General features: G+C 59.3%; 1 protein-coding gene across 2 annotated transcripts in view; it reads left to right on the top strand.

The window, feature by feature from the left end:
- NFIC (nuclear factor I/C (CCAAT-binding transcription factor)) overlaps positions 1-12,728 on the top strand; it is an 80,558-nt gene that overhangs the window by 65,708 nt on the left and 2,122 nt on the right. The window contains exons 7-9 of one of the 2 annotated variants that reach the window (XM_006897902.1): positions 1,292-1,417; positions 3,826-4,010; positions 7,274-7,359. In XM_006897902.1, coding sequence (XP_006897964.1) covers positions 1,292-1,417; positions 3,826-4,010; positions 7,274-7,324 — 362 coding nt within the window. In that variant the 3' untranslated portion in view covers positions 7,325-7,359. The remainder of the gene's footprint in view (positions 1-1,291; positions 1,418-3,825; positions 4,011-7,273; positions 7,360-12,728) is intronic. The other variant, XM_006897903.1, reaches the window with a different exon arrangement.

The following is a 12,728-nucleotide window of genomic DNA, read 5'->3' as shown; positions in this document are numbered from 1 at the left end:
ACGCCCACGTGTGCACAGACTCCCACGCTGACACCCACCCACGCCCACGTGTGCACAGACTCCCACGCTGACACCCACTTACACCCATGTGTGCAGGCTCCCACGCTCACACCCACCTGCACCCACATGTACACAGATTCTATACTCACACCCACATGTGCACAGACTCTATACTCACACCCGTGTGTGCAGACTCCCACGCTCACACCCACATGTGCACAGGCTCTATACTCACACCCATGTGTGCAGAGACTCTATACTCACACCCACGTGTGCACAGACTCCCACGCTCACTCACCCACGCCCACGTGTGCACAGACTCCCACGCTCACGTGTGCAGATCCCAGCCTGCCCCGATGCTCCAGGCACAGAGAGACTGTGTCCCCATGCACGCACGTTGACCCACTGACACTTCCTCGTGCACTCACGCATGCACACACGAAGACATGGTTTAAGCATGTGCATGGACACACCCAGTCATGCTTCTACACATGCTTGTGTGCACAGTCACACTCACGGCTGCTCATTCACACCCGTCCTCACTCACAGTGCACGCGTGTGCACAGACATGTCCTCACACACATGCACACAGCTGTGCACACATGTAAACGGGCTTACATACACACACACACACACTTATCCACACAGCCATCCCTCCAGCCCCAGCTCCCGGGCTCCCTCCTGGGAAAGCCCAAGTCCTGGCCGCTGAAGTCGCCCAGCTCCGAGGCCCGGTGCATCAGAAGGAGCAGCTCAGCCTTCAGGCCCAGCTGCTCTTACCTTCCAGAACATTCCTCACCTACTCAGATAGAGTCCTCCCCAGTCAGCCAGCAACATGGCGACTGTGCCACTCCTGCAGCCCCTTATGTGTGTGCCTGGGGGCCTCCCCCCCCACCCCCCGCCTCGGGAGGGCCCCCTGAGTGGCTGTTCTGTGACTGGAGGGAAGGTGAGGCCACCCCTGTGTGGACACCAGGCTCTCTGTCCTGCCGTCCACGCACCCTCTTCTCTTTTGTGAGCCTCGCTTTGTGAAGGGGGTGTCCAGCCCCTCACTCTGGGGTTGTTTGGAGGAGGCAGGTGGTGTCCAAAGTGTTTGACCCGCACCAGCCCAACACTAGCCCATTGGATGCAGGACTCAGGAGTCCTGGGGTCCTGGGACTTCTGCTCTGTCGTGGAGGGGGCATGATTCACAGGGGTCTCCACGTGGTGGGCTTGGGACGTCCTAGAGAGTTGGGAGTGAGATGTCTAAGCCCCCTTGCACTCGCTGGCCTGTGACCCTCTTGCCCCTCCCTCACAGGCATCTCATCCCCGGTGAAGAAGACAGAAATGGACAAGTCCCCGTTCAACAGCCCATCACCCCAGGATTCACCGCGCCTCTCCAGCTTCACCCAGCACCACCGGCCCGTCATTGCCGTGCACAGCGGTGAGTGAGCAGGCCTGCACAGCCAGGAAGTCCCACCGGCTGTCTGACCTTGAGCCAGACTGCTGGAGCCTCTTGGGCAGGCAAGAGAACCTGGAAGTTCAGTGGAGAGCACTCGGGCCTGAGTCCAGCCCTCTGATAGGGGCCCCAGTCTCCCTCAGGGCCTCAGTTTCCCCTTCTGTATAGGAAAAGGCCTAGCTTAGACACAGACAGACCTGGGCAGACCCAGGAACAACCAAAGGTCCCCAAATGATTAAGTCCCAGGACCGACCACAGGGTCCTGAATGATGAAGGCATGCCCAAGGTGTGGCCAGTCACACACAGGTCCTCTGTGACAGTCACGTGGACACAGCACATGGAGACACACTCTGGGGCCAGGATCTGATCTGGACCCGGTACACCTAGCTCTCCGGCTCCTCACCTGTCCCCACTTCCCGGGCTTCTCCTTACGGTTCAGGGCACTAAGTCGGGTCAGCCTCTGCATGCTGACTTTTATTCCGCTCTGATGTTGAAGTTCATTTCGTCTGAGGATATAGACGCATGTACGTGCTGGTGGTTCTTAGATGCCGGTGAGTCCCGTACGACTCTACGAGCAACAGAGCTGAACCCCAGTCTATCCTGTGTCAGTCCACCTGGTTGAGGGTCTTCCTCTCCTTTGCTGACCCTTTCTGAACATCATGTCCTTCTCAGAAGAATAGTCCCTCTTACCAACATGCCTGAAGTATGTGAAGCAAAGCCTCACCATCTTTGCCTGCAACGAGCACTCTGGCCGCATCTTCTCCAGGACGTAACTGCGTGTTCTCTTGGCCGTCCGTGGGTTGTTCAGTGTTCTCCTCCAATACCACAGTTCAGAGCCCTCAATTCTTCTGTCACCCTTCCTCACGTAGTGGGAGACAGGCAAAAGTGAACGGAATTTAGCAGCGTAGACCAGGACTCGGCAGCTACAGCCCACAGACAAAATCCGGCCCTCTGCCTGTGTTTGTCAATAAAGTTTTATTGGCGCACAGCCATGCCCATTTCCTTACATACGTCTGTGGCAGCCTTCAGGCCGTGAGATGACACTTGAAAAGAAAGGACAGACTGTAAAGCCACCAGTCCCCCCGGGACAGAGTGGGGTTAGGGGGATGGAGTGACTGCTGACAGGAACAAGCGTTTTTTAGGGATGGTGAATGTGTTCTGAAATTACGTAGTGAGTATGCTAAAAAAAAAAAACCAAAACGAACAAAAAAACAGGAGTATACCAGAAATCCCTAAGGGGTTTCAAAAAAGGAAATAAAAGCAGTTAATGTGAGGGACTGACGTCTGGCTGCAGGGACGCAGTCAGCAGGTGTCCCCGGGGGGGCTTTAGACGCACGTGCTCAGAGGGAGAAGGCACGCAGCGCCGGAGCCCGTCTGCATGAAAAGTCCAGGAGCGGTGGGCAGATCCACACGCAGCGAGCCGATCCGCGGTGCCCGGGGCAGGGGACACGAGGACCCGAGGCTTTGGGGGCGCAGGGTGTTTCCAGGATGACGACAGTGTGGAGGAGCTGCAGAGTGGGGGCAGGACGCCCTGGTGGTGCCGTGGTGAAGTGCTCAGTGCCGCTTTGCTTCTGGAAGGATGAGGGAAGCTGCCCGGGTTGGTCTCCATGAGCTGGCATTGACAGGCCGGCAGGCGCGGGCTTTAGTGGGTTCAAGTGCAAAACCATTGGTTTGTAGGATTAGAAGGGTGAGTCTCGGGGTGCGTGGCCCTCATCTCAGCCTCGGGAAGGGTCACTCGTGGGCAGGGCTCCTGGACCTGGTGTGGAGCGCAGACGAGGAGCCAACCACCTGGTTCAGGATCCGGGCTGCCGTCTGCTGTAGGCGGGGGTCGGCCCCATGGGGGTGATTGCAGAACCCCAAGGGACTCTTGTGAGTGTCACTGATGTTGGGTGTGTGGTGTGACCACTCCTGGCCTTGAGGAGCCTGCTGGAGCTGTGGGTAAGGCATTTGATAACCCAGAGGCCGTGGGTTCAAACCCGCCCACCACAGTAGCCCATGGCTTCTCATGCTGGTCACTATGTCTGGTCTTGGGAACCCCTGGAGGGCGGCAGGTCAGAACCCCCCCTCGGCACACAGCAAGAGCAGCGTTGCTATTTTAATAGTCACCTCCGACATCATCGTTAGGGAGCTCCAGTGGCCTAGTGGTACAAAGCTGTGCTGCAACCCCAGAGGCATGTGGTTCGAATCCACCAGTTGCTATGAGGAAGGATGGGCGGTCTCCTCCTGGGAGATTTACTGCCTCTGAAAACCCACTGGAGGGTCAGCTGTGGTCAGCTCCAACTTGACACACAACCACCGCCGTCAGAGTGTGTAGACCTGCCCGCTTCCGCCCTCCCCTGTGGCCCTCGGGGGTCTGGCCGGAGCTTCGCTGACCGTCTGCCCTGTGTCTGCAGGAATCGCCCGGAGTCCTCACCCCTCCTCAGCTCTGCACTTCCCCACCACGTCCATCCTGCCCCAGACGGCCTCTACCTACTTCCCGCACACGGCCATCCGCTACCCGCCTCATCTCAACCCCCAGGACCCGCTCAAAGATCTCGTCTCCCTGGCCTGCGACCCGGCCAGCCAGCAGCCTGGACCGGTGAGTGTGGTGAGTGGGGCCCCTTCTCACGCCCAGGGCCCGGGCCCGGCCTGGCTTCACTCAGGTTCATCTCCGCAGCGTGTCACCCGGCAAGGCTGCCTGTGCGTTCAGCTCCTGTTGGAAGGTTTGTGGCTGTGGGTCTGCCTTCTCCTCTGGAGCCCATGGAGTCCGGTGTCGTCAGCCTTCATGTTTAAGAGCTCACACCGCGAGCGTTAGGTGATGAGGCGTGGTAGCCCAAGGTGGAGTCTCTCCTCGTACTCCAGAGACCTGGGTTCGATTCCCAGCCCATGCACCGCGTGCACAGCCACTCCCCTGCTCCCCAGATCTGTCAGTGGAAGCTTGAGGGTTGCTGTGAGCAGGTTTCAGTGGAATGTCAAGACCAAGGAGGCTAGGAAGAAAGGCCTGGCTGTCCATTCCCAAAGATCTGGCAAGCGCGTGAAAACCCATAGCAGTGAGGAACGGCTCAGGACTGGTGTTCTGTTCTGTTCAGCCCTGTGAGGGGAAGATCAGGATCCCGGGGGATCCTCCGGGAGACAAGGTGGGCACAGGTGGTGCGTGGATACAGAATGCCTCCCCAAGAGTGGCGGAGCCTGTCAGACGCCCCGGGATCTGGTGAATGTGCAGCTTCCGGTCCAGCGTGTGGGCATGAGGGTGGCACCACCGTGAGCCTGCTCCTGCCGGCCTGGGCTGCAGCCACACAGGCGATAGTGAAGCCAGGGGCTGGTACAGCCACCAGCTCAGGCCAGGCTGTGGCCACTGCAGGTGTTCAGAGCCTTTCAGATCCCGGAATCGCTACCGTCACACCAGAAGCGAATGAGGGGCACATGCGGACAGCCCCGACTAGGGGCCTGGGAGGGTGTAGGAGGGTGAGGGTCCTGCGGCAGGTCATCAGCTGTCTGTCCACAGGCCGCTAACACCAGCGAGGGGCACTGCAGACAGGGCTGCTCACCAATGGTCAGTCCACCCAGAAGTGCCTCAGAAGAGAGGCCTGGCTGTCAGCTTCCCCATACCCCAGCTGCTGAAGCTGGGGGACATAGTCGCTCACAGACAGCCCCAAGTCAGGGCTGACTCCAGTGAGCAGGCCAGGCGTGAAGTGGGGGCCCACCGCTGTCCTCCATCCAGCTGGTCTGAGACCCGCCACGCGTGCCCCGTCCATCCAGTCCCTCAGCCCCCAGCCCCCAGCACAGGGGACACCCTTCCGGGGCAGCGCCTCTGTTCCCCTCAGTCACACAGAGAATGTCCAGTCCTTTACATCTCGGCACAGATGCAACCTCCTGGGTGGCCGTTCCCCTCCACCCCAGGGGAACCGGGTCACCAGCTCCACCTGGAAATCCTGCAGGGGGCAGTACCAAGGTGGGCATCCTTCAAGCCGCTCCAGGTGGCCCGGGCACTCAGCCTGCCTCCACACACTCGGTGGTTCTTGAGAAAACAGTCCTGGAGTACGTGGACAGAGACAGAGCTACAGGTCTGGGTGATGGGGACCCCGGACCAGGGACCATGGTAGGACAGAGCCACAGCTAGGGGCAGGGTGGACCTCAGACCAGGGACTGAGATAGAGCCACAGGTCAGGAGTGGGGTGGACCCCAGACCAGGGGCCGAGGTAGGACCTCACACTCAGGGACTGCAGCAGGACAGAACCACAGGTCAGGGGTGAGGTGGACCCCAGAATCCTCTAGGTGGGCACACCGCAGGTAAAGCAAGCTAAGGATTCACTCACTGGCGGCCCCCCGTCCACATTGAGCCCTGCCGCCCCATCCATCGGAGACCAGCATCTGTGTGACTGTGTGTAACTGTGTGACTGTGTGTGTTCTCATGTTCCACCTAACACTTCTGGGCCTCCGGCCTCTTAGAAGAGGGGGCCTCTGTGGGCCTGTCCCGTCTGAGACCAGCGTGGAGCTCCTGGCCCCTTTGGGAGCCTCTCCTTTGGGACCTCAGTGGGAGGAGGTGGGTCCAGGTAGCACCCTCGTGGCTGAGTTGGAATTCCTAGGAGCCCCCCCTCCTCAGTGACACTGTCCTTCCCGATGGCCAATTCTGGTCAGTGGTCTGAGGACGCTTGGACTCTCCCTCTGCCCCCCAAGACCCTCAGAGGCTGTAATCTTCACAGAAGCTCCTGGAGAGCAGCTGGTGGGTTTGAACCAGTGATCTCGCCGTTAGTAGCTCAGTGATTGGTCCACTGTGCCACCAGGGCTCCTTTAGAGAGAAGGTCCTTATATCTCCCTACTCCCACCCCCACCACTACCGAGTGGGCTGGGGCCAGTGGTTCTCTGGATGCAGCCGCCCCAGCAGGCCCTCCCCAGCACCCCTTCTTGGCCTGCCAAGCGCCCACACAGTCCCCATCTCAGAGTTCCCAAGTTGAGAGCAAACACCGCACGAAACCAGCTCGAGAAGGGCCTTGAGGTGAAGTCCTGCCCCAGCAGCTTTCTCCCGGGGGACCTCGGGCTAGCGTGTCTTCCTCTCTCTGAAGCTCAGTTTTCTCAGCTGTAAAATGGGCTCATCTCAGCACCAGCCTGTCAGGGGGCCTGGAGTAGGTGAGTCAGTGAGCTAAGGACATGGAGCGCCTTCATGGCGCTCTTGGCTGTGGGGTCGAGGCTGTATTTGCTGCTGCTTGGTACAGTGGCCTTCACTTTCTCATCTGTACAATGGGAGCATTGCTACTCTTGTTTTTTAGAGGCTATTGAGTTGGGTAATACCGGGTGCATAGCTGCAGAACCGACACAGATTTCCTCCCTGCCCTCTGCCCCAGGGTGCTTCAGCCCTGAGCCTCCACCCCCTACACCTGGCCAAGACCGCAAGCCCCCCTCCACCCGTCGGAGGCTCCAGTCCCCCCGAGTCTCTTGCTGTGAATTATTTACTCACTAGCAAAATGTAATTGGTGAGATTAAAATATGCATTCCCTGCACAGACACCCCATCCCTGCCCGTGGAAGATTAATAAGTAAAACGCCTTCAATAATTGACGCCGCCCCGCCAGGGCCGGCGTGGGCACAGGACGGCCGGCCGGAAGGTGCTGAATAATTTACCGGCGGCTTCTGAGCCCTTCCCTCACTGCCACCCCTTTTGGCTGACGCCCCCACCCATCCAAGCAGGCATGGCTGTGACCCCAGGACACCTTCCCGACAAGATCCCTGGGATGGTGGGCTGGCCACAGGTGGGGCGGGACCCAGCTGGGTGACCTTGGACAGCAGCCCCCGCTCTGGGCCCGGGGCAGCGCTGCCCCTGTGCCCACCCTTGCTAATGGGCTCTCGGTCTCTCTCCTCCCCGCAGCCTACTCTCCGCCCGGCACGTCCCCTGCAAACCGTTCCTTTATGGGATTAGCACCGAGGCAGCCAGCGGGCACTTATCAGGCACAGGTAGGGGCCGAGAGGCCGGCTGCTGGGGGGTGGGGGGCTCACAGGGGCCGGCCCTGGGCGCAGGGAGAACCCCTCCCCGCTGCATCCCCCCCACACCCCCCCTGGCCAGGTACCTGGCGTGAGTGCAACGAGAGGCCTGCTTGTTGTGCCCTCCAGGGCCCAGAGCCCGCACCCACCTTCTGCCGGGGTCCACGGCAGCCTGCTGCGGCCACGGCCGTCCCTGACCTCAGACCTCGCAATGTGGGATAGGCCACTTCCCGGGTGGACAGCAGAGCCTGGGGCTGAGGGCCATTGTACAGATGGGAAAACTGAGTCTGGGAGAGGCCAGGGACTCTGCTCAGGTCCCACAGCAGCAAGTCGGCTCAAACCTTCAACTGCCTCACCCCACCTCTGGTCCCCTGACCACAGCCTCCAGCCTAGAGGAAGCCCTAGAAAGAGGAAACTGTGTTCCCCCAGGACAGGCAGGGAAACTGAGTCAGTCTGCAGCAGGATGAGCCTCCCAACACCTGGTCTCTACCCCCAGCCCAGCATCGGTGCAGGTGGGGGGAGTGCAGAGGAGGGGACAGACAGGGTGGAGCAGCGTGGGCGTCCCGCCCACCGCCCACCGTGAGGGACAGACATGAGGAGTGGCCTTCAGAGAAGGCTCAGAGGGGAGCGGGAAGTGGCCCATTGTGGGGAGAGGGCCCTAGGTCTCAAACTGGGGAGAGGAGCCCCTCCATGCGTCTCGGTGGGTCTCTGGGGGCTCCCGCCAAACGAGAATGCTGACTGCTGTTGTGTCTGCGGACTTTGCAGCCCCTGCCTGCGTGGGTGTCAGGGAGGGGGCCACCCAGGACCTGCCACCCTGACAAGCTGACTCAGGGCCCCCAGCGGGTCAGGTCAGGGGGCAGCAGAGGGAGACTCTGCTTCAGGGGTGATAACAGGACCCTCGACCCCCTGTGAGGGACACCCCACCACCACTCTGGAGGCCATAGGGAGGGGCCAGGGAGGCCAGAGTGTCCTTGTCCTTGGTTCAAGGAGACCCTGCCTTACTCTGGCCCTGCAGACCTTCCAATGTCCATGTGCCACAGGCCTGGTGGGGGCTGCAGTGTGGCCAGCTTGTCCCTCCCCACCAGAGAATCCCCTGCTTCTGCCTTCCCCCACTATTCATCTGAAGGGAGGCTGTTGAGGGGGCACTAGGGTAACCGACTCCCAGGTGGCACTGGGTCCCCGTCTGCCCCCTCCTCCCTCCAGCCCAGCCCCCTCAGGGAAGGCAACACCCGCTAAATACCCCAAATCCTAAGCACCTGCCCCATGCAGAGTCCCAGAGCCTGGCATGCGAACCCACTGACCTCAAAGCCCCCAAGACCCACCACTCTGGGCCCCTCCCAGCCACCCTATCCAAGCCCCTGCACAGGGATGCCCCCAAAATGCTCACGGCGGCATTTCCCGCAGCCCCCACCCCTCCCTGCAGGAGGCTGGGTGCCCTAATTGCTGCGAAATCTAAGCTAATAAAAACCCAGGGGGGACACCCAACTGCTTAACCCTTAGCTGCCCAGACTGCCCATCCAGCCTCCATGCCCCTTGGCAGCTATCTGGCCTAGGCCCCAGGGGATCCCTCCTCCTGCTGTCCTCGGTCCACTCCTGCACCCCAAGCACGGAGCCTAGAGAGGGAAAGCAGCTGAGGGGGGTAGGAGGATGGGGTGTGGTTGCTGAGGCACCCAGACAACGGTGGGGTGTGGCGTGAGGTAATGGGGCACAGCTTGTATGAGAGAGACTGAGCCCCAGGCTGGGGGACACTGATGGTCATGAGCTGCCCCCAGGCAGTGGGGAGCCACTGAAGGCTCTGGAGCAAGGGAGGGGGCAGCCAAGCTGAGAGAATGTGTGAGAGCTGCTGTTGGGGTCGGAAGGAGGAGCAGTCAGAGTCCCAGAGGAGGAATGGGGAGACGGACCCCAGTCTAGGTCTCAGAGAGAGGGTGTGGAGAGGTCCCTGGCCTAAGAGCCCCCAGTTACCCGGTGGACTCAGGAGCGTGAGGGAGGGAGGAGGCCCCGCTGCCCTGCTCAGAGCTCCACTCCCCCTCTGGGTCGTCCCCCCCCCGCCAGAGCTCGGGAGCAGAGGCCTCTCATTTCCCATTCTGGCCCGGTCAGCACTCCTGCCTCCTCCTTGGTGGCTGTCGGAGGGGTTTGCGCCTGTACCCCGGCCCTGCATCTGCCCCTGTAGCGGCCACAAGTGCTTATGCCTGCCTGCCCAACGGTCTGTGAGCTCCCCCACTTCAGTACCCACCCCCCAGTGAGCTTCCCTTTCCTGACCGCTCCCCAAATCACTGACCCCTCCCCTGGATGAGGATCCTCTTGCCCCATCATTACCCCTTTCCCTGACCCTCCCGTCCCTGAATCAGTCCCCTTCCGCTGGTCTGTCACCTCCTCCGGGCACTGTCCCCTCCGCTGGGCAGTGTCCCCTCCTCCAGACAGTGTCCCCTCCTCCGGGCACTGTCCCCTCCTCCGGACAGTGTCCTCTCCTCCAGACAGTGTCCCCTCTCCGGGCAGTGTCCCCTCTTCCGGCACTGTCCCCCTCCTCTGAGCACTGTCTCCCTCCTCCGGGCAGTCCCCCCCCGGGCAGTGTCCCCTCCTCCAGGCACTGTCCCCCCCTCTGGGCAGTGTCCCATCCTCCAGTCTGTGTCTCCCTCCTGCGGACAGTGTCCTCTCTCCTCCAGGAAGTGTCCCCTCTTCCAGTCTATTTCCCCCTCCTCCGGGCAGTGTCCCCTCCTCTGAGAAGTGTCCCCTCCTCCAGACATTGTCCCCTCCTATGGGCAGTGCCCATTTCCTGTCATCAGTCCACTCCCCATCAATGTCCCTCTCATTTTGTCTCCCCTTGACGATGATCCCCCCACACTCCTAGCTCGTGTGTTTTAACCCCCAACTTTCACCTCCTCCCTGCCCCCCCCAGCTTATCACGCCCATTTAGCAGACAAGTAAACCAAGGGCCCAGAGCCACACCGCCACCCTGGGGGTCCTGACTCTGACCCTGTCTCTGCTCTGCCTCAGTCTCCCCCTCAGCTGGAAGGAGGATGTGGCACCTGGGATGTCCCACTCTGTCCACACCCCCCCCCCCAATATAGACAAGACTAGGGCCAGGAAGGACTCCTGGGAGGAAAGGCCCAGGAGAGGCCGTCCACCACAGGGTGGGTCACGCCCAGAGTCTGTCTGGTTGCCAGCGGAAACCAGACATGAGGTAATGGCCAAGATGAACTTGAACTTGGCTGGAGCTGGGGGCTGGGAATGCTGTGCTGCTTGGATGGAATGGCCCTGAGGCCGCCTGTTGGAAAGGAGATTGATTGACCTATCAGACAGGGCAGCTGGTGGGCATCTGACCTCCACAGGCAGAGAGAGTGTCGTGTGGCCAAGGAGCCGGCGCCCCCAGAGCGGGGGGCAGAGTTTTCTCATGAGGATGACACGGCATTGGACAAGGTTCACCTAGTGGGCTCGTGTTGGCTTGAAGGCACCGCACAGCGGTGACGGGGGAGCCCTGGTGGCTTAGTGGTAAGGAATTATGCAGCCAACTCAAAGGCACTTGGTTTGAATCCACAAGCTGCTCCTTAGGAGAAAGATGGGCATCTCTTCGTGGGTGATTTTCTGGAGGGTCAGCAGTGGGTCAGTGCCCACTCAGCGGGCATAGCACGGCGGATATCCCATGACTGGGGTATACTCATTGTGCCAAGCATAGTATCCCTTTCCAAGAACTGGTCCCATTAGCAACCTGCCCAAAGTATGTGAGACAGTCTCACCCTCTGTGCCACTACTGGGTGCCCTTGTTCTCCGAGACGTATTTGTTTGTGTATCCCAACTTCTGCAGACTCACAAGCCACCAGATGACCCACACATCTGAACCTTGCCCAGTTCTGTGCCATCCTCAGGACCTCTGTCCTGCCCGAGCCCTCTGTCGTCACTGTGTCTATGAGTCCGTCTCATTGAGGGTCTTCCTCTCCTTGCGGACCCTCTGCTTTCCCCAGCATGTCTCTCTCCAGAGACTGGCTCCTCCTGGGAGTATGTGCGGGTCTGTGAGGCGAGGCTCAACCCCTGCGGCCGAGGAGCTTGGAGGCCCTTCGTCCCCCCGCAGCTGCGTTTGTTCTTTCTTTCAGCAGTCTGCGGCATGATGCTCAGGCCTCTGCCAACACCGCACTGCAAAGGCATCACTGAGTCTTCTCTCATCATTGTCCAACTTTCAGGTGCAGGGAGTCACTGACAAGACCGTGGCTTGGATCAGGTGCACCTCAGTCTTCAAACTGGCATCCTTACTCCTTAGGACCTTGGAGATGTCCTTGACAGTGCGTTTCCCCAGGCAGCACGCCTGTTGATGTATTGACTGCTGCGACCATGGGCATTGATTGTGGAGCCAAAGGAAAGAAAATCCTTGACGATGTCACTCTTTTCTCCGTCTGTCGTGATGTTGTCTCTTGGTCCAGTGGGGAGGATTTTCATCTTGATGTTGAGACGTAGTCCATATGCAAGGGCGTCAGGTCTTTTTCACTTTGAACACTCAGGGTTGTGTCACCTGCATGATGCCCGTTGTTGATGGGCCTTCCTCCAACCCTGATACCACATTCTTCTTCATCAAGCGCTGCTTCTCGAATTTCTTGTTCAGCGTACAGCTTGAATAGGCATGGAGAAAGGACGCACTGCGGATGTGATGCACATCTGATCTGATCTTTAAATAATGTCATATTTCCTTGCTCTGTTCAGACATCTGCTTGGTCTCTGTAGGTTTTGCCTGAGCACACTTTCCCATCCATCCTTCTAAGCCATAATGTGTTATGATACACAGTTAGACGCCTGTGCGTAATCAATAAAAGACGTGATTTTTATGCTCTTTAACACCTCTGTGATCGTCTTTAAGTTAAAATTCATCTGACAGTGGCTTGAGCCACGGCCTCTTCTGAATTCCAGTGTCAAGTTCTCCATCAGGGTACTGTTCTAGCCGTTTTAAAATGATCTTCAGCAAGATTTTACTTGAATGTGCCATTAATGATACTGTTTTTATCATTTCCGCATTCTGCTGCCTCACCTTTTTTGGGAATAGGAGCACCTGTGGATCTCTTGCAGTCCGTTGGCCAGTCAGATGGCCAGGCGTCGCTGTTTGTTGAGACTGGTGGGCACGTCCAGGGCTGCGTCTGTTCCCCAAGTACCTCAGTTAGCGGCCCATCTGTTCTGGGGCCTTAGTCTTTGCCAGTGACTTCAGTGCAGCCTGCACGTGCTCCTTCACTGCCATTGGTCATATGTTGTTGTTGTTGTTGTTTTTGTTATGTGCCAACAAGTCACTTGCGACTCATAGCAACCCTATGTACAACAGCCCTAAACTCTGCTCTGTCCTGTGCCAGTCGCACTGTCTCTGACAC

Source organism: Elephantulus edwardii, unplaced genomic scaffold (genome assembly GCF_000299155.1).
Source record: "Elephantulus edwardii isolate Elephantulus edwardi_28Jun2011 unplaced genomic scaffold, EleEdw1.0 scaffold00217, whole genome shotgun sequence".
Taxonomy (NCBI): Eukaryota; Metazoa; Chordata; class Mammalia; order Macroscelidea; family Macroscelididae; genus Elephantulus; species Elephantulus edwardii.
Note: the sequence above shows the minus strand (reverse complement) of the source record. Positions and strands in the feature narration are given on the sequence as shown.